The sequence below is a fragment of the Bombina bombina genome, chromosome 7 (assembly GCF_027579735.1).
Source record: "Bombina bombina isolate aBomBom1 chromosome 7, aBomBom1.pri, whole genome shotgun sequence".
Classification (NCBI taxonomy): domain Eukaryota; kingdom Metazoa; phylum Chordata; class Amphibia; order Anura; family Bombinatoridae; genus Bombina; species Bombina bombina.
The window spans coordinates 583,335,467-583,356,876 of NC_069505.1; the positions used below are offsets into that span (position 1 = coordinate 583,335,467).

The 21,410-nt window shown below is 42.1% G+C and overlaps 1 protein-coding gene across 1 annotated transcript in view; it reads left to right on the forward strand.

Annotated features, from left to right (window-relative positions):
- Positions 1–13,773: 13,773 nt before the first annotated feature.
- Positions 13,774–21,410, forward strand: part of MUC22 (mucin 22) — a 70,453-nt gene continuing 62,816 nt past the window's right edge. Inside the window, exon 1 of the mRNA XM_053689592.1 lies at positions 13,774–13,859. Coding sequence (XP_053545567.1) covers positions 13,774–13,859 — 86 coding nt within the window. The remainder of the gene's footprint in view (positions 13,860–21,410) is intronic.

Below are 21,410 nucleotides of genomic sequence, written 5' to 3' on the forward strand. Positions count from 1 at the left end.
ACTGGCAAGTGAAAAACAAGTTAAAAAATGCATTGACTCACTTTAAGTCGGTTTTCACTTTACAGCGGGGCTCCGGTCCCTAACCCGCTGTATGAGGGGTATACCTGTATATATTTAGTTTATTATTTATTATTCAAATTTGCTGTTCCAGAAAAGTTTATTGAATAAGAATACCCTGATTCCTACACCCATACTTGTGTTTAAGTCTTCACTAAGAGTTTTTAAATGTTTCCCACAGAAACTACAACAGCTGCAAATTCTCCTACAGTAACCAAAATGTCTGTGACCACAACTCCTGCAGAAACCACAACTATTGCTACAACTTCTGCAGAAACCACAACTATTGCTACAACTCCTGCAGAAACCACAACAGCTGCTACAACTCCTGCAGAAACCACAACTATTGCTACAACTTCTGCAGAAACCACAACAATTGCTACAACTCCTGCAGAAACCACCACTAGTGCTACAACTCCTGCGGAAACCACAACTATTGTCACAACTCCTGCAGAAACCACAACTATTGCTACAACTCCTGCAGAAACCACAACTATTGCTACAACTCCTGCAGAAACCACAACAGCTGCTACAACTCCAGCAGAAACCACAACTATTGCTACAACTCCTGCGGAAACCACAACTACTGCTACAACTCCTGCAGAAACCACAACAGCTGCTACAACTCTTGCAGAAACCACAACTGCTGCTACAACTTCTGCAGAAACCACAACTATTGCTACAACTCCTGCAGAAAACCACAACTATTGCTACAACTCCTGCGGAAACCACAACTATTGCTACAACACCTGCAGAAACCACAACTATTGCTACAACTCCTGCGGACACCACAACTATTGCTACAACTCCTGCAGAAACCACAACAGCTGTTACAACTCCTGCAGAAACCACAACTGCTGCTACAACTTCTGCAGAAACCCCAACTATTGCTACAACTCCTGCAGAAACCACAACTATTGCTACAACTCCTGCGGAAACCACAACTATTGCTACAACTCCTGCAGAAACCACAACAGCTGCTACAACTCCTGCAGAAACCACAACTATTGCTACAACTTCTGCAGAAACCACAACTATTGCTACAACTCCTGCGGAAACCACAACAGCTGCTACAACTCCTGCAGAAACCACAACTATTGCTACAACTTCTGCAGAAACCACAACTATTGCTACAACTCCTGCAGAAACCACAACAGCTGCTACAACTTATGCAGAAACCACAACAGCTGCTACAACTTCTGCAGAAACCACAACTATTGCTACACAATTCCTTCACAACCACAACTATTGCTACAACTCCAGCAGCAACCACAACTATTGCTGCAACTTCTACAGAAACCACACAACTATTGCTACAAACTTCTGCAGAAACCACAACAGCTGCTACAACTCCTGCAGAAACCACAACTATTGCTACAACTTCTGCAGAAACCACAACTATTGCTACAACTCCTGCAGAAAACACAACTATTGATACAACTTCTGCAGAAACCACAACTATTGCTACAACTCCAGCAGCAACCACAACTATTGTTACAACTCCTGCAGAAACCACAACTATTGCTACAACTTCTGCAGAAACAACAACAACTGCTACAACTCCTGCAGAAATCACAACTATTGCTACAACTTCTGCAGAAACCACAACTATTGCTACAACTTCTGCAGAAACCACAACTATTGCTACAACTCCAGCAGCAACCACAACTATTGTTACAACTCCTGCAGAAACCACAACTATTGTTACAACTTCTGCAGAAACCACAACAACTGCTAAAACTCCTGCAGAAACCACAACCATTGCTACAACTTCTGCAGAAACCACAACTATTGCTACAACTCCTGCAGAAACCACAACCATTGCTACAACTTCTGCAGAAACCACAACTATTGCTTCAACTTCTGCAGAAACCACAACTGTTGCTACAACTCCAGCAGCAACCACAAACTATTGTTACAACTCCTGCAGAAACCCAAATATTGCTACACTCCTGCAGAAACCCAAACTATTGTTACAACTTCTGCAGAAACCACAACTATTGCTAAACTACAGCAGCAACCACAACTATTGTTACAACTCCTGCAGAAACAACAACTATTGCTACAACTTCTGCAGAAACAACAACTGCTACAACTCCTGCAGAAACCACAACCATTGCTACAACTTCTGCAGAAACCACAACTATTGCTACAACTCCTGCAGAAACCACAACTATTGCTACAACTTCTGCAGAAACCAACAACTATTGCTACAACTCCTCCACAGCAACCACAACAATTGTTACAACTCCTGCAGCAATCACAACTATTGCTACAACTTCTGCAGAAACCACAACTATTGTTACAACTCCTGCAGAAACCACAACTATTGCTACAACTACTGCAGAAACCACAACTATTGCTACAACTCCTGCAGAAACCACAACTAGTTACAACTCCTGCAGAAACCACAACTATTGCTACAACTTCTGCAGAAACCACAACTATTGCTACAACTCTTGTAGAAACCACAAATATTGTTACAACTTCTGCAGAAACCACAACAACTGCTACAACTCCAGCAGCACCACAACTCTTGCTACAACTTCTGCAGAAACCACAACAGCTGCTACAACTCCTGCAGAAACCACAACTATTGCTACAACTCCTGCAGAAACCACAACAGCTGCTACAACTCCTGCAGAAACCACAACTATTGCTACAACTTCTGCGGAAACCACAACTATTGCTACAACTCCTGCAGAAACCACAACAGCTGTTACAAACTCTGCAGAAACCTCAACTGCTGCTAAAACTTCTGCAGAAACCCAAACTATTGCTACAACTCCTGCAGAAACCACAACTATGCTACAACTCCTGCAGAAACCACAACTATTGCTACAACTCCTGCAGAAACCACAACTATTGCTACAACTCCTGCAGAAACCACAACTATTGCTACAACTCCTGCAGAAACCACAACAGCTGCTACAACTCCTGCAGAAACCACAACTATGCTACAACTTCTGCAGAAACCACAACTATTGCTACAACTCCTGCGGAAACCACAACAGTTGCTACAACTCCTGCAGAAACCACAACTATTGCTACAACTCCTGCAGAAACCACAACAGCTGCTACAACTCCTTCACCAACCACAACTATTGCTACACTCCAGCAGCAACCACAACTATTGCTACAACTTCTACAGAAACCACAACTATTGCTACACACTTCTGCAGAAACCACAACAGCTGCTACAACTCCTGCAGAAACCACAACTATTGCTACAACTTCTGCAGAAACCACAACTATTGCTACAAACTCCTGCAGAAAACACAACTATTGATACAACTTCTGCAGAAACTACAACTATTGTTTACAACTCCAGCAGCAGCCACAACTATTGTTACAACTCCTGCAGAAACCACAACTATTGCTACAAACTTCTGCAGAAACCACTAACAACTGCTACAACTCCTGCAGAAACCACAACCATTGTTACAACTTCTGCAGAAACAACAACTATTGCTACAACTCCTGCAGAAACCACAACCATTGCTACAACTTCTGCAGAAACCACAACTATAGCTACAACTACTGCAGAAACCACAACTGTTGCTACAACTCCAGAAGCAACCACAACTATTGTTACAACTCCTGCAGAAATCACAACTATTGCTACAACTTCTGCAGAATACACAACTATTGCTACAACTCCTGCAGAAACCACAACTATTGTTACAACTTCTGCAGAAACCACAACTATTGCTACAACTCCAACAGCAACCACAACTATTGTTACAACTCCTGCAGAAACCACAACTATTGCTACAACTTCTGCAGAAACAACAACTGCTACAACCCTGCAGAAACCACAACCATTGCTACAACTTCTGCAGAAAACCACAACTATTGCTACAACTCCAGCAGCAACCACAACTATTGTCACAACTCCTGCAGCAACCACAACTATTGCTACAACTTCTGCAGAAACCACAACTATTGCTACAACTCCTGCAGAAACCATAACTATTGCTACAACTCCTGCAGAACCCCAACTATTGCTACAACTCCTGCAGAAACCACAACTATTGTTACAACTCCTGCAAAACCACAACATTGCTACAACTTCTGCAGAAACCACAACTATTGCTACAACTCCTGTAGAAACCACAATATTTTACAACTTCTGCAGAAACCACAACAACTGCTACAACTCCAGCAGCAACCACAACTCTTTGCTACAACTTCTGTAAAACCACAACAGCTGCTACACACACTCCTGCAGAAACCACAACTATTGCTACAACTCCTCAGAAACCACAACTATTGCTACATCTTCTGCAGAAACCACAACTATTGTTACAATTCCTGCAGCAACCACAACTATTACTACAACTCCTGCAGAAACCACAACTATTGCTACAACTCCTGCAGAAACCACAACTATTGCTACATCTTCTGCAGAAACCACAACTATTGCTACAACTGCTGCAGCAACCACAACTATTGCTACAACTCCTGCAGAAACCACAACTATTGCTACAACTCCTGAAGAAACCACAACAGCTGCTACAACTCCTGCAGAAACCACAACTATGCTACAAATTCTGCAGAAACACAACTACTGCTACAACTCCTGCAGCAACCACAACTATTGCTACAACCTGCAGCAACCACAACTATTGCTACATCTCCTGCAGAAACCACAACTTTGCTACAACTTCTGCAAAACCCACAACTATTGCTACAACTCCTGCAGCAACCCACAACTATTGCTACAACACTCCTGAAGAAACCACAACAGCTGCTACAACTCCTGCAGAAACCACAACTATTGCTACAAATTTCAGAAACCACAACTACTGCTACAACTCCTGCAGCAAACCACAACTATTGCTACAACTGCTGCAGCAACCACATCTATTGCTACATCTCCTGCAGAAACCACAACTATTGCTACAACTTCTGCAAAACCACAACTATTGCTACAACTCCTGCAGCAACCACAACTACTGCTACAACTCCTGCAACAACGACAACTATTGCTACAAACTGCTGCACCAACCACAACAGCTGCTACAACTCCTGCAGAAACCACAACTATTGCTACAACTCCTGCAGAAACCACAACTATTGCTACAACTCCTGCAGAAACCACAACTATTGTTACAACTCCCGCACCAACCACAACAGCTGCTACAACTCCTGCACCAACCAAACTATTGCTACAACTCCTGCACTAACCACAACAGCTGCTACAACTCCTGCACCAACCACAACTATTGCTACAACTCCTGCACCAACCACAACAGCTGCTACAACTCCTGCAGAAACCACAACTATTGCTACAGCTCCTTCAGAAACCACAACTATTGCTACAGCTCCTGCACCAACCACAACAGCTGCTACAACTCCTGAAGAAACCACACTATTGCTACAACTCCTGCACCAACCACAACAGCTGCTACAACTCCTGCAGAAACCACAACTATTGCAACAACTCTAGCAGCAACACAACTATTGTTACAACTCCTTCAGAAACCACAACTATTGCTACAACTCCTGCACCAACCACAACAGCTGCTACAACTCCTGCAGAAATTACAACTATTGCTACAACTCCTGCACCAACCACAACAGCTGCTACAACTCCTGCAGAAACCACAACTATTACTACAACTCCTGTACCAACCACAACAGCTGCTACAACTCCTGCACCAACCACAACCATTGCTACGACTCCTGCACCAACTACAAAAGCTGCTACAACTCCTGCAGAAACCACAACTATTGCTACAACTCCTGCAGCAACCACAACTATTGCTACAACTGCTGCAGCAACAACAACTATTGCTACAACTCCTGCAGCTACAACAACAGCTGCTACAACTCCTGCAGAAACCACAACATTACTACAACTCCTGCACCAACCACAACAGCTGCTACAACTCCTGCACCAACTACAACTATTGCTACAACTCCTGCAGAAACCACAACAGCTGCTTCAACTCCTGAAGCAACCACAGCTATTGCTACAACTCCTGCAGCAACCACAACAGCTGCTACAACTCCTGCAGCAACCACAACTATTGCTACAACTCCTGCACCAACCACAACTATTGCTACAACTCCTGCAGAAACCACAACTATTGCTACAACTCCTGCAGAAACCACAACAGCTGCTACAACTCCTTCACCAACCACAACTATTGCTACAACTCCTGCACCAACCACAACTATTGTTACAACTCCTGCACCAACCACAACAGCTGCTACAACTCCTGCACCAACCACAACTATTGCTACAACTCCTGCACCAACCACAACAGCTGGTACAACTCCTGCAGAAACCACAACTATTGCTACAACTCCTTCAGAAACCACAACTATTGCTACAGCTCCTGCACCAACCACAACAGCTGCTACAACTCCTGCACCAACCACATCTGTTACAACTCTTGCAGAAACCACAACCATTGCTACAACTCCTGCACCAACCACAACAGCTGCTACAACTCCTGCAGAAACCACAACTATTGCTACAACTCCAGCAGCAACCACAACTATTGTTACAACTCCTTCAGAAACCACAACTATTGCTACAACTCCTGCACCAACCACAACTATTGTTAAAACTCCTTCAGAAACCACAACTATTGCTACAACTCCTGCACCAACCACAACAGCTGCTACAACTCCTGCAGAAACCACAACTATTACTACAACTCCTGCACCAACCACAACAGCTGCTACAACTCCTGCACCAACCACAACCATTGCTACAAATCTTGCACCAACACAACAGCTGCTACAAACTCCTGCAGAAACCCACAATTATTTCTACAACTCCTGCAGCAACCACAACTATTGCTACAACTGCTGCAACAACTACTATTGCTACAACTCCTGCAGCAACAACAAACAGCTGCTACAACTCCTGCAGAAAACCACAAAACTATTACTACAACTCCCTTCAGCAACCACAACTATTGCTACAACTCCCTGCAGCAACCACAACTATTGCTACAACTCCTGCAGCAACCACAAATATTGCTACAACACCTGCAGAAACCACAACTATTGCTACAACTCCTGCACCAACACAACAGCTGCCTACAACTACCTGCACCAATCACATCATTGCTACAACCCTGCACCAAACAAACAGCTGCTACAACTCCTGCAGAAACTACAGCTACTGCTACAAACTCCTGCAACAACCACAACTATTGCTACAATTCCTGCAGCAACCACAACTATTGCTACAACTCCTGCAGCAACCACAACTATTGCTACAACTCCTGCAGCAACACAACTATTGCTACAACTCTCCTGCAGCAACAACAGCTGTGGACAACTCCTGCAGAAACCACAACTATTGCTACAACTCCCTCTCACCAACCACAAACTATTGCTACAACTCCTGCAGAAGCACAACTATTGCTACAACTCCTGCACCAACCACAACAGCTGCTACAACTCCTGCAGCAACCACAACTATTGCTACAACATGCTGCAGCAACCACAACTATTGCTACAACTCCTGCAGCAACAACAAACAGCTGCTACAACTCCTGCACAACCACTACAGCTGCTACAACTCCTGCAGAAACCACAACTATTGCTACAAACTCCTGCAGAAAACCGCAACTATTGCTACAACTCCTGCTCCACACCACAACATCTGCTACAACTCCTGCACCCAACCACAACCATTGCTACAAATCTTGCACCAACCACAACAGCTGCTACAACTCCTGCAGAAACCACAATTATTTCTACAACTCCTGCAGCAACCAAACTATTGCTACAACTGCTGCAACAACAACAACTATTGCTACAACTCCTGCAGCAACAACAACAGCTGCTACAACTCCTGCAGAAACCACAACTATTACTACAACTCCTGCAGCAACCACAACTATTGCTACAACTCCTGCAGAAACCACAACTATTGCTACAACTCCTGCAGAAACCACAACTATTGCTACAACTCCTGCACCAACCACAACAGCTGCTACAACTCCTGCACCAACCACAACCATTGCTACAAATCTTGCACCAACCACAACAGCTGCTACAACTCCTGCAGAAACCACAATTATTTCTACAACTCCTGCAGCAACCACAACTATTGCTACAACTGCTGCAACAACAACAACTATTGCTACAACTCCTGCAGCAACAACAACAGCTGCTACAACTCCTGCAGAAACCACAACTATTACTACAACTCCTGCAGCAACCACAACTATTGCTACAACTCCTGCAGCAACCACAACTATTGCTACAACTCCTGCAGCAACCACAAATATTGCTACAAACTCTGCAGAAAACCAACAACTATTGCTACAAACTCCTGCACCACCACAACAGCTGCTACAACTACTGCACCAATCACAACTATTGCTACAACTCCTGCACCAACCACAACAGCTGCTACAACTCCTGCAGAAACTACAACTACTGCTACAACTCCTGCAACAACCACAACTATTGCTACAATTCCCTGCAGCAACCAACAACTATTGCTACAACTCCTGCAGCAACCACAACTATTGCTACAACTCCTGCAGCAACCCACAACTATTGCTACAACTCCTGCAGCAACAACAGCTGTGACAACTCCTGCAGAAACCACAAACTCTTGCTACAACTCCTTCACCAACCACAAACTATTGCTACAACTCCTGCAGAAACCACAACTATTGCTACAAACTCCTGCACCAACCACAACTATTGCTACAACTCCTGCACCAACCACAACAGCTGCTACAACTCCTGCAGCAACACACAACTATTGCTACAACTGCTGCAGCAACCACAACTATTGCTACAACTCCCTGCAGCAACAAACAGCTGCATACAACTCCTGCACCAACCACTACAGCTGCTACCAACTCCTGCAGAAACCACAACTATTGCTACAAACTCCCTGCAGAAACCCACAACTATTGCTACAACTCTGCAGCAACCCACAACTATTGCTACAACTCTGCAGCAACCACAACTATTGCTACAACTCCTGCAGCAACAACAGCTGCGACAACTCCTGCAGAAACCACACAACTATTGCTACAACTCCCGCACCAACCACAACAGCTGCTACATCTCCTGCAGAAACCACAACTATTGCTACAACTCCTGTACCCCAACCGCCAACTATTGCTACAACTCTGCACCAACCACAACATCTGCTACAACTCCTGCAGAAACCACAACTATTGTACAACTCCTGCACAACCAAACTATTGCTACAACTCCTTGCACCAACCACAACAGCTGCTACAAACTCCTGCAGAAACCCCACAACTATTGCTACACTCCTGCACCCCAAACCACAAACTATTGCTACAACTCCTGCAGCAACCACAACTATTGCTACAACTTCCTTCACCAACCACAACAGCTGCTACAACTCCTGCAGAAACCACAACTATTGCTACAACTCCTGCAGCAACCACAACAGCTGCTACAACTCTTGCAGCAACCACAACTATTGCAACAAACTCCTGCACCAACACACAACTATTGCTACAACTCCTGCAGCAACTACAACTATTGCTACAACTCCTTCACCAACCACAACAGCTGATACAACTCCCTGCACCAACCCACTACAGCTGCTACAACTCCTGCAGAAACCACAACTATTGCTACAAACTCCTGCAGGAAACCACAACCTATTGCTACAACTCCTGCAGCAACCACAACTATTGCTACAAACTCCTGCAGCAACCACAACTATTGCTACAACTCCTGCCAGCAACAACAGCTGCGACAACTCCTGCAGGAAACCACAACTACTTGCTACAACTCCCGCACCAACCACAAACAGCTGCTACATCTCCTGCAGAAACCACAACTAATTGCTAAAACTCCTGTACCAACCGCAACTATTGCTACAAACTCCCTGCACAACCACAGCATCTGTACAACTCTGCAACAACCACAACCATTGCTACAAATCTTGCACCAACCACAACAGCTGCTACAACTCTGCAGAAACCACAATTATTTCTACAACTCCTGCAGCAACCACAACTATTGCTACAACTGCTGCAACAACAACAACTATTGCTACAACTCCTGCAGCAACAACAACAGCTGCTACAACTCCTGCAGAAACCACAACTATTACTACAACTCCTGCAGCAACCACAACTATTGACTACAACTCCTGCAGCAACCACAAACTATTGCTACAACTCCTGCAGAAACCCAACTATTACTACAAACTCCTGCACAACACAAACAGCTGCTACAACTCCTGCACCAAACCACAACCATTGCTACAAATCTCTGCACCAACCACAACAGCTGCTACAACTCCTGCCAGAAACCACCAATTATTTCTACAACTCTGCCAGCAACCACAACTATTGCTACAACTGCTGCAACAACAACAACTATTGCTACAACTCACTGCAGCAACAACAACAGCTGCTACAACTCCTGCAGAAACCACAACTATTACTACAAATCCTGCAGCAACCACAACTATTGCTACAACTCTGCAGCAACCCACAAACTATTGCTACAACTCCTGCAGCAACCACAAATATTGCTACAACCTCCTGCAGAAACCACAACTATTGCTACAACTCTGCACCAACACAAAAGCTGCTACAACTACTGCACAATCACAAACTATTGCTACAACTCCTGCACAAACACAACAGCTGCTACACTCTGCAGAAACTACAACTACTGCTACAACTCCTGCAACAACCACAACTATTGCTACAATTCCTGCAGCAACACAAATATTGCTACAACTCCGTGCAGCAACAAACAGCTGTGACAACTCTGCAGAACCACAAACTATTGCTACAACTCCTTCACCAACCACAAACTATTGCTACAACTCTGCAGAAACCACAACTATTGCTACAACTGCTGCAACAACAACAACTATTGCTACAACTCCTGCAGCAACAACAACAGCTGCTACAACTCCTGCAGAAAAACCACAACTATTACTACAAACTCCTGCAGCAACCCACAACTATTGCTACAACTCCTGCAGCAACACAACTATTGCTACAACTCCTGCAGCAACCACAAATATTGCTACAACCTCCTGCAGAAACCACAACTATTGTAAAACTCCCTGCACCAACCACAACAGCTGCTACAACTACTGCACCAATCACAACTATGCTACAACTCCTGACACCAACCACAACAGCTGCTACAACTCCTGCAGAAACTACAACTACTGCTACAACTCCTGCAACAACCAAAAATATTGCTACAATTCCTGCAGCAAACCACAACTATTGCTACAACTCCTGCAGCAACAACAGCTGTGACAACTCCTGCAGAAACCCACAATTATTGCTACAACTCCTTCACACAACCAAACTATTGCTACAAACTCCTGCAGAAACCACAACTATTGCTACAACTCTGCACCAACCACAACTATTGCTACAACTCCCTGCACCAACCACAACAGCTGCTACAACTCTGCAGCAACCACAACTATTGCTACAACTGCATGCAGCAACCACCAACTATTGCTACAACTCCTGCAGCAACAAACAACAGCTGCTACAACTCCTGCACCAACACTACAGCTGCTACAACTCCTGCAGAAACCACAACTATTACTACAACTCCTGCAGCAACCACAACTATTGCTACAACTCCTGCAGCAACCACAACTATTGCTACAACTCCTGCAGCAACAACAGCTGCGACAACTCCTGCAGAAACCACAACTATTGCTACAACTCCCGCACCAACCACAACAGCTGCTACATCCCTGCAGAAACCACAACTATTGCTACAACTCCTGTACCAACCGCAACTATTGCTACAACTCCTGCACAACCACAACATCTGCTACAACTCCTGCAGAAACCCACAACTAATTGCTACAACTCCTGCACCAACACAAACTATTGCTACAACTCCTGCACCAACCACAACAGCTGCTACAACTCCTGCAGAAACCACAACTAGTGCTACAACTCCATGCACCAACCACAACTATTGCTACAACTCCTGCAGCAACCACAACTATTGCTACAACTCTTCACCACACCACAACAGCTGCTACAACTCCTGCAGAAACCACAACTATTGCTACAACTCCTGCAGCAACCACAAACAGCTGTACAACTCTTGCAGCAACCACAAACTATTGCAACAACTCCTGCACCAACCACAAACTATTGCTACAACTCCCTGCAGCAACTACAAACTATTGCTACAACTCCCTTCACCAACCACAACAGTGATACAACTCCTTCACCAACCACAACAGTTGCTACAACTCCTTCATCAACCACAAATTTTGCTACAACTCCTGCAGAAACAACAACTATTGCTACAAACTCCCTCACCAACCACATCTATTGCTTCAACTCCTGCAGAAACTACAACTATTGCTACAACTCCTGTACCAACCACAAACTATTGCTACAACTCCTGCACCAACCACAACAGCTGCTACAACTCCTGCAGAAAACCACAACTATTGTTACAAACTCCTGCCACCAACCACAAGAACTGCTACAACTCCTGCAGAAAACACAACAGCGCTACAACTCCTGCACCAACCACAACTATTGCTACAACTCCTGTAACAACCACAGTAGCTGCTACAACTCTTGCAGCAACCACAGCAGCTGATATAACTCCTGCAGCAACCACAACTGCTACAACTCTTGCAGCAAACCACAACTACTGCTACCACTGCTGCAGTGACCACAACAGCTGCAGCAACCCCTGCAGCAACGACAACAGCTGCTACCAACCCATGCAGCAACCACAACTACTACAACTCCGGCAGCAACCACAACAGCTTCTACAACTCCTGCAGCATCCACATCTGCTACAACTTCTTCAGCAACCACAACAGCTGCTACAACTCCTGCAGCAACAACAACAGCAACCACTCCTGCAGTTTCCACAACAGCTACAACTACTTCTGCAGTATCCACAACACGCTGCAACTACTGCTTCATTATCCATAACATAGCAACTAATCCTGCAGTATCACAGCAGCAGCTGCATCGACTGGTGCTAGTATCTACAACAGCAACAACTACTCCTGCAGTATCCACAGCAGCTGCATCAACTGGTGCAGGATCTACAACAGCAACAACTACTCCCCCACAGTATCCACAACAGCTACAGCTACTGCAGCAATATTCACAACATCTGCAACTACCTGCAGCAATATTCACAACTCAGCAACTACTGCAGCAGTAACCACAACAGCTACAACTACTTCTGCAGTATCCGCAACATCTGCAACTTACTGTGCAGTTTCCGCAACATCTGCAACTACTGCTGCAGTATCCACAACGTCTGCAACTACTGCTGTAGTGACACACCTGCAACTATCCTGCAGTATCGGACAACAGCTGTAACTACTGCTGCAGTATCCACAACATCTGCAACTTCTCCTGCAGTATTCCCAACAGATGCAAATACTGCTGCAGTATCCACAACTGCAACTACTCCTGCAGTATCCATAACAGCTGCAACTACTGCTGCAGTATCCCACAACAGCTGCAAACTACTGTGCAGTGACCACAAACAGCTGCAACTACTGCTGCATTATCCACAACAGCTGCAACTACTGCTGCAGTATCCACTACAGCTGCAACTACTCCCGCAGTGACCACAACAGCTGCAACTACTGCTGCATTATCCACAACAGCTGCAACTACTCCTGCAGTGACCACAAACTGGTATAACTACTTCATCTTCTGCTGGTATTGGGTCCACAGCTACAACTACTGGGTCGCTAGTATGGTGTCCTCTGGAGTGAGTACTTTTTACTACCGTTTCAATGCTACCAGCTCAGTAGCCACAACAAATGGAAATGCTGCTACAGGGTACTATTAGCATTGTATTTGTTTTATGTTTACCTATAAAAATAGTCCCCACATAGGACTAAACATGTGCTAATTGCATTAATATATTTAAAGACAGAGATATCTTAGTAATAATGATCAGTAACCATAAAAGTGTATGCTTTGCTAGGTTTTTCTCATATACTCTTTTTATTTGCAGGAGGGAGCAACATTGACTCAGAATACAACGACTTCAAACCAGTCTGGCATGTAATATAAAATATTCTATATACTTCTTTAAATGTTCCCCATTTAGTACTATGTTTATTTTTAAACTTTATATAATACAGTATGTTCATTATCAGTATCTAGTATCAGTTACCTATAATATAGAATAGTGTTTAAACAAATAGAAACTAAGAAGGGGTTTCAATACTTTTGTGGCACCAGGAGTTTACCAGTATATATTTTATGTACCTTTTATATAATTTATGCTATAGACTTTTACCAGTAGTTTATAATTCATTTCAAGCAGTATACATGCATTAAAATATATATATATACTATTTTTTTATTTGTCATGTCTACAAATAAATTGCACAAGCTAAATTTATAGAAAGGTAAAATCAAAATCAGTAAAGTGTCCACCGTAGTGTGAATTGATATTCAGAATTGTCACACAGTAAGGGTACATATATTCAGTAGAGATGTGCAGGGAAAATCATTTCTTGTTCTGACTATTCTAATCATTCTATGTTCGGAAATTCGTTTCCGCACGAATATTCCTTTGCCAGCACTATTCGTCTAGTTTCGTCTAGTTTAAAACTAAATAAAAATCAAATTTTTGTTAAAGTTTTAGATTCATTTTCATTAAACAAATGTAAATGATTCCCAAGCTACATATCTTATCCTAACGCTCTCTGGAGAGCGCGCTAACCAGATCTTTTTCTCTGCGGAGCCCTGGCCGCGTTAACAGGAAGCTTAGCCATTTGGCTTCCTTTGCTACACTAAAGTTAATACAGGTCTAGGTGCCCAAACGCGGCCAGCATTAAAGGGACAGTAAACCTCAAAAATAATGTTATATAATTCTGCACATAGTGCAGAGTTATATAACATTATATTAGCCCAAACTTTATAAACATAATATACCCTTTGAATTTTTTAAAAAAACGGCTGTTTTACAGACCGCTCTCTGTGCTCTTCTGAGCGTGTCTGTTTTTTTCACACAGACGCATCGGGACAGCTGTATAGTCACAGCCCGGCCCCGAACGCGCCCATAACGCTAAGTGCAGCTCGCTCCTGATCTGTCTGACAGCAGGAGCGAGCTGCACTGTGTATAATGGCGCGGTCGGGCCGGCTGTGACTATAAAGCTGGCCCGATGCGCTGTGTGAAAAAAAACAGACACGCTCAGAAGAGCACAGAGAGCGGGTCTGTAAAACAGCCGTTTTTTTTTTAAAAATTCAAAGGGTATATTATGTATTTTTAAAGGATCACTATGTGCAGAATTATATAACATTATTTTTAAGGATTACTGACACTTTAGCCTTTAGAATGAATTTAAAGGAAACAAAGATATACTGATGAAATTGTGCAGGTGCATTAATTCTGGATACTGATTTTCTATACGAAAGTGCATTCGTCTGTAAATGTGTGCAGAGCTCTATATTCAGTATCTTTAAATAGAACATACTGATATTGATCATTGAGTAGATATTCTATATTAATTCATTGTTCAGCAGGTCCCTTATTATGATATATATAATTTAAACAATTAATGTACAATCCAATCTGGTCTATGAACAATTTATTTTTTTATTTTTCACCTGAACAGACTCATTTCTTCTATTCTAGTATCATATTCAAACATTATCTTGATTGGTCTAGCTGCTATTCTTGCTGCCGGCTTACTGCTTGGGTTATTTACTTGGGTAAGTATTTAGCTGCATTAACTAATAATCTATATGATTTTTGAGTCTACTATATCTCAAACTATGTATGTTTACTTAAGTTAACCCTTTTTCTATTGACAGATAATTGCTTGTATAAAAACCGGCAGTGCTTATGGCGTATCTGGTGCAGCGGCTGCTGTCTCAACATACTAGCTCTCTCCCTCATTTGGTGTGGTGGAATTCCGCAAGACCTTCATTCAGCATAGATCCCGAAAGAGGAATACAAGAAATAGAATATAACAGAAGACCAGCGAATCAAAGACAGGAATTTGAGTTGTTCCCAAGACCCCAGCTGTCTGGAATGAAGGATGATTAATAATTATATGATATAGCGTTATTCTTGTGACTAGATTTGCTGTTATCTACATGAATACACATTTTGAAAGCACAAGATATACAAATTGCGTATAGTAAAAAGCTTAGAACTCACAGTTGGTCTTAGCATATTACTATTTTGCACTCTATCCCATAGGGTTGCCAGCTGTTCTGCAAAAAAATACTGGACAATCTCTAGGTGACCGGGCCCTCAGTATGTTTTTACCAACTTCACAGTCATTTCACCCCTCGGCATGCTAGTAACATGCAGATAAATCATTTTGCTTCTTTGGTTGCCAGGTTACAGATGTAGACAGTAGTGATTTAACCTCCTTCACTACTTATTTTTGCTACGTACTTGTAATGCATTAAGGTATAAGAGGTCTTTTACATTTAGCTTAAACTCAGAACTTAAAACTAGATATTTAAGCATCCAGTATGTTTTTTTTTTCTGTCTGAATGTGGCACCCAACAACCATACTGTCCCCATGGTATATACTAGAACACATGACACTTGTAAACTTAGCAACAGGTAGTAATCATACCAGTTGTCTAAGGTTCAAAATTCATTTTGATCAAAACATGTTTTTCTAAAAGCTCCTATGGTACAATGCTACATATACACTTTCAAGTATTAACTGTTAACAGGAGCCAAAATGTGAGATATTGTTAATCTCATTTGCATATCTTACCCAGAATCCCTAGATTTAGTGGAAATGTTGTATGCTGAGTAAAAAGTGCTTCTTTGTCTTGTCTGTATTAATAAGTGTATCTCTCTATCTCTCTCCACACCCACTATCGCTCATGCCCCCCTTCTGTCTCTGACACACAACACAAATGTTTATGGCTATTAAATATAAACATGCAAATGTGCAATATATAATATTTATATGTATTTATTTACTGCTAAGCATAAATCTATATAGTGTATTTATTTTCTTATGTTAACTAAAATGTATTGCATTATATTTCTTAATTGTAATAATAAAATGTACATTTATTTTTTTAAATAATAAACTTCATGCACTATATTGCAAGTACCCAAAAAGTTATTTATATGCATATTCTAAAAACTTAAAGTAACAAAATCAACATTTTGAGTTCAAAATATTTTTTTTTACAAATGTTTAATTTTAATTATGTGTAATAAAAAATTGTTTACAATGTACTTTCATCTATATATTTATTGTTTCCTCTCATACTTATAATTTAATTCTGAATGTTGAGGGTTATTTAACTCCTACAGTACTTGAAAATGTATACACCATACTTCACAAGCCTAGTCTTGCTACACTACAACTCAGGGACTGTTTATTCATATCAGTAGCTCATTCATGCATTATTTATTGTTTTAACTATATTTTATCTTGCACAATCTAGTGACCCAATTTATAGCTTTCTTAAAGGGACAGTCAACACCAGAATTGTTGTTATTTAAAAAGATAATCTCTTTATTACCCATTCCTCAGTTTTGCATAACCATCCCGGTTATATTAATATAATTTTTATCTCTCTCATTACCTCTGTATCTAAGCCTCTACAGACTGCCCCACTTATCTCATTTCTTTTGATAGACTTTGCATTATAACCAATCAGTGTGACTCCTACGTAATTCCATGTGCGTGAGCACAATGTTATCTATATGACACACATGAACTAATGCCCTCTAGTGGTGAAATATGTAAAAATGCATTCAGATAAGAGGCGGCCTTCAATGTCTAAGAAAGTAGCATATGAACCTCCAAGTTTAGCTTTCAACTAAGAATAGCAAGAGAACAAAGCAAAATGTATGATAAAAGTAAATTAAAAAGTTGTTTAAAATGACATGCCCTATCTGAATCATGAAAGTTTATTTTGAACTTGACTGTCTCCTTTAATGAGACGTTAAACCCACATTTATCTTTTATGATTCAGATAGAGCATGCAATTTTAATAGATTTTCCAATGTATTTTTAACACTTAATTTGTTTCATTCACAACTAATCTAAATGCATATTCTGATAGCTTAACGGGATATAAAACATCGGTATTTTTTTTAACCGGTCTTTCTATGGGGATAGATTTTTAATAGCGCTGGTACTCACCACGAGGGAGGGTCTAATAGTGCGGTTTTGTCGCTCGCGGCAAGACCGGCAACTATGGCAACCGGACAAACTCTTAATGACCAGCCATGTACAATGTACATCTCAGTCGTTAAGGGGTTAAAACAATGTGGGTGTTTACTGGTTGATATTCACTATGCATAAAAAGTAGCTTTATATCTCTTTAATATATAAATATAAATAAATAAAATGTATGTTTTTATATTTTACCGTAGTATTTTTACTTGCTATAAACCCAAGGGCATCATATGTATTATAAACTCCAGAGGGTATGAAATATTTACATTTTATTGTTTGTGGGACGCAGGACCGTTTCTAGGGGTGGGCAGACAGACGGGCAGTGGCCCGGGGCACAATAGTGTGAGCAGTGGGGGAGCACTTTTAAAATGTTTTTGTTTATTTTTATTATGTTAAAGTGGCAGTGCTTGCTTGCTTGATAAACTCAATGGTATAGCAAGGTTAAAATACACAGATCACAAGCATATACATCTAAATATATATATACATTTGTCTCTTGTCATTTGCCTCACCAGATGTGTTCAGCTAGGTCCCAGTAGTGCACTGCTGCTTTGGAGCTGACCTCTAAATGACAGAGTGACATGCAAGGTCTAGGAGGGGGACTTTACAATCTGTGAGGGGGGCGTATTTTTAAATTTTGCCCTGGGAGCCAGATTCTCTAGAAACGGCCCTGGTGGGGAGGAATAAAGAGTTGTTTTACAGGCTATGGGGTAGATTTATCATACCCCCAGGTGGACATGATTCGGTATAGCGAATCACGTCCACACTGCATAGCTAAATGCTGACAGCATACGCATTTAACATTGCACAAGCAGTTCTGGTGAACTGCTTGTGTAATACCGCGCCTGCAGATTCTAGCAGGGGGGTGTCAATCAACCCGATCTTATATATCGGGCGGATTGCTGTCCACCTTAGAGATAGCTGACGAGTTAAGGAGCAGGCAGTCTTAAGACTGAAGGCTCGCGCGGGAGGAAACAGCAGCATTAGGGGCCTTTTAGCCCTTAATAAATCAGCCACTGAAACTGCTGTAGAACAGCTTCATGGTTGCTAAAGCCACACCAGTTTCCACTCACAAGCATTGGTGTGGAGAGGCACGTACACACACTCTGACATTGGTCACTGCCCACCATGAACTACAGGAGCCTCATTACAGTATGTTTAATGTTTATTTTGTGCACATTGCCGAACTTACACAGACACCAGTAGGTAACTCGATTATTTTGAATGCATAAAAGGGGAGAAAAAAATACAGTACACTGTCCCTTTAAATGAAAATGGTATGTATTGAAATGAAAGTTGACCACAATGCACTTCTCACACTTCCTATTGGATAATAAATGTATCATCTATATCTACTATGAAAATAAAATGACCTTGAAATAAACATGTGTGATGGGCATATCAGAACGGAGTATTTTTTACCGTAGAGGCATATTGTTAGGGGACATTTTACTTTATTTTATTTTAGGGAATTCATTGTGTGTGTGTGTGTGCGCGTGCATAAATGTGTGTGTCTATATGTGTGTATATGTTTGTTTGTGTATTTGTGTTTAAGTGTGTATATGTGTGTGCATGTGTGCATATGTGTGTGTGTGTATGTATGTGAGTGTATATGTGTGTATATAAGTGTGTATGTGTGTTGTTTATATATATATAAATATATATATATATATATGTGTGCATCTGTGTAAGTGTGCCTATGTGTGTAAATAAGTGTTTGTGTGTGAGTGTGTATGTGTGTGCATGTGTGTACATATCTGTGTGTGTGTTTGAGTGTGCATGTGTATGCATATTTGTGTGTGTATGTGAGCATGTATGTGTTTGTGTGTTCGCGTGTATGTGTGCTGAGCATATTTGTGTTTATATAAGTGTGTATGTGTGTGAGCGTGTATGTGTGTGAGTGTGCATGTGTGTGAGCGTGTATGTGTGTGTATACAGGGAGTGCAGAATTATTAGGCAAATGAGTATTTTGACTACATCATCCTCTTTATGCATGTTGTCTTACTCCAAGCTGTATAGGCTTGAACCCCAACTACCAATTAAGCATATTAGGTGATGTGCCATCTCTGTAATGAGAAGGGGGTGTGGTCTAATGACATCAACACCCCTATATCAGGTGTGCATAATTATTAGGCAACTTCCTTTCCTTGGCAAAATGGGTCAAAAGAAGGACTTGACAGGCTCAGAAAAGTAAAAATAGTGAGATATCTTTGCACGAGGATGCAGCACTCTTAAAATTGCAAAGCTTCTGAAGCAGTGATCATCGAACAATCAAGCGTTTCATTCAAAATAGTCAAACAGGGTCGCAAGAAGCGATGTGGAAAAACCAAGGCGCAAAATAACTGCCCATGAACTGAGAAAAGTCAAGCGTGCAGCTGCCAAGATGCCATTGCCACAGTTTGGCCATATTTCAGAGCTGCAACATCACTGGAGTGCCCAAAAGCACAAGGTGTGCAATACTCAGAGACATGGCCAAGGTAAGAAAGGCTGAAAGAAGACGACCACCACTGACAAGACACACAAGCTGAAACGTCAAGACTGGGCCAAGAAATATCTCAAGACTGATTTTTCTAAGGTTTTATGGACTGATGAAATGAGAGTGAGTCTTGATGGGCCAGATGGATGGGCCCGTGGCTGGATTGGTAAAGGGCAGAGAGCTCCAGTCCGACTCAGACGCCAGCAAGGTGGAGGTGGAGTACTGGTTGGGCTGGTATCATCACAAAAATGAGCTTGTGGGGCCTTTTCGGGTTGAGGATGGAGTCAAGCTCAACTCCCAGTCCTACTGCCAGTTTCTGGAAGACACCTTCTTCAAGCAGTGGTACAGGAAGAAGTCTGCATCCTTCAAGAAAAACATGATTTTCATGCAGGACAATGCTCCATCACAAGCGTCCAAGTACTCCACAGCGTGGCTGGCAAAGAAAGGGTATAAAAGAAGAAAATCTAATGACATGGCCTCCTTGTTCACCTGATCTGAACCCCATTGAGAACCTGTGGTCCATCATCAAATGTGAGATTTACAAGCGAGGGAAAACAGTACACCTCTCTGAACAGTGTCTGGGAGGCTGTGGTTGCTGCTGCACGCAATGTTGATGGTGAAACAGATCAAAACACTGACAGAATCCATGGATGGCAGGCTTTTGAGTGTCCTTGCAAGAAAGGTGGCTATATTGGTCACTGATTTGTTTTTGTTTTGTTTTTGAATGTCAGA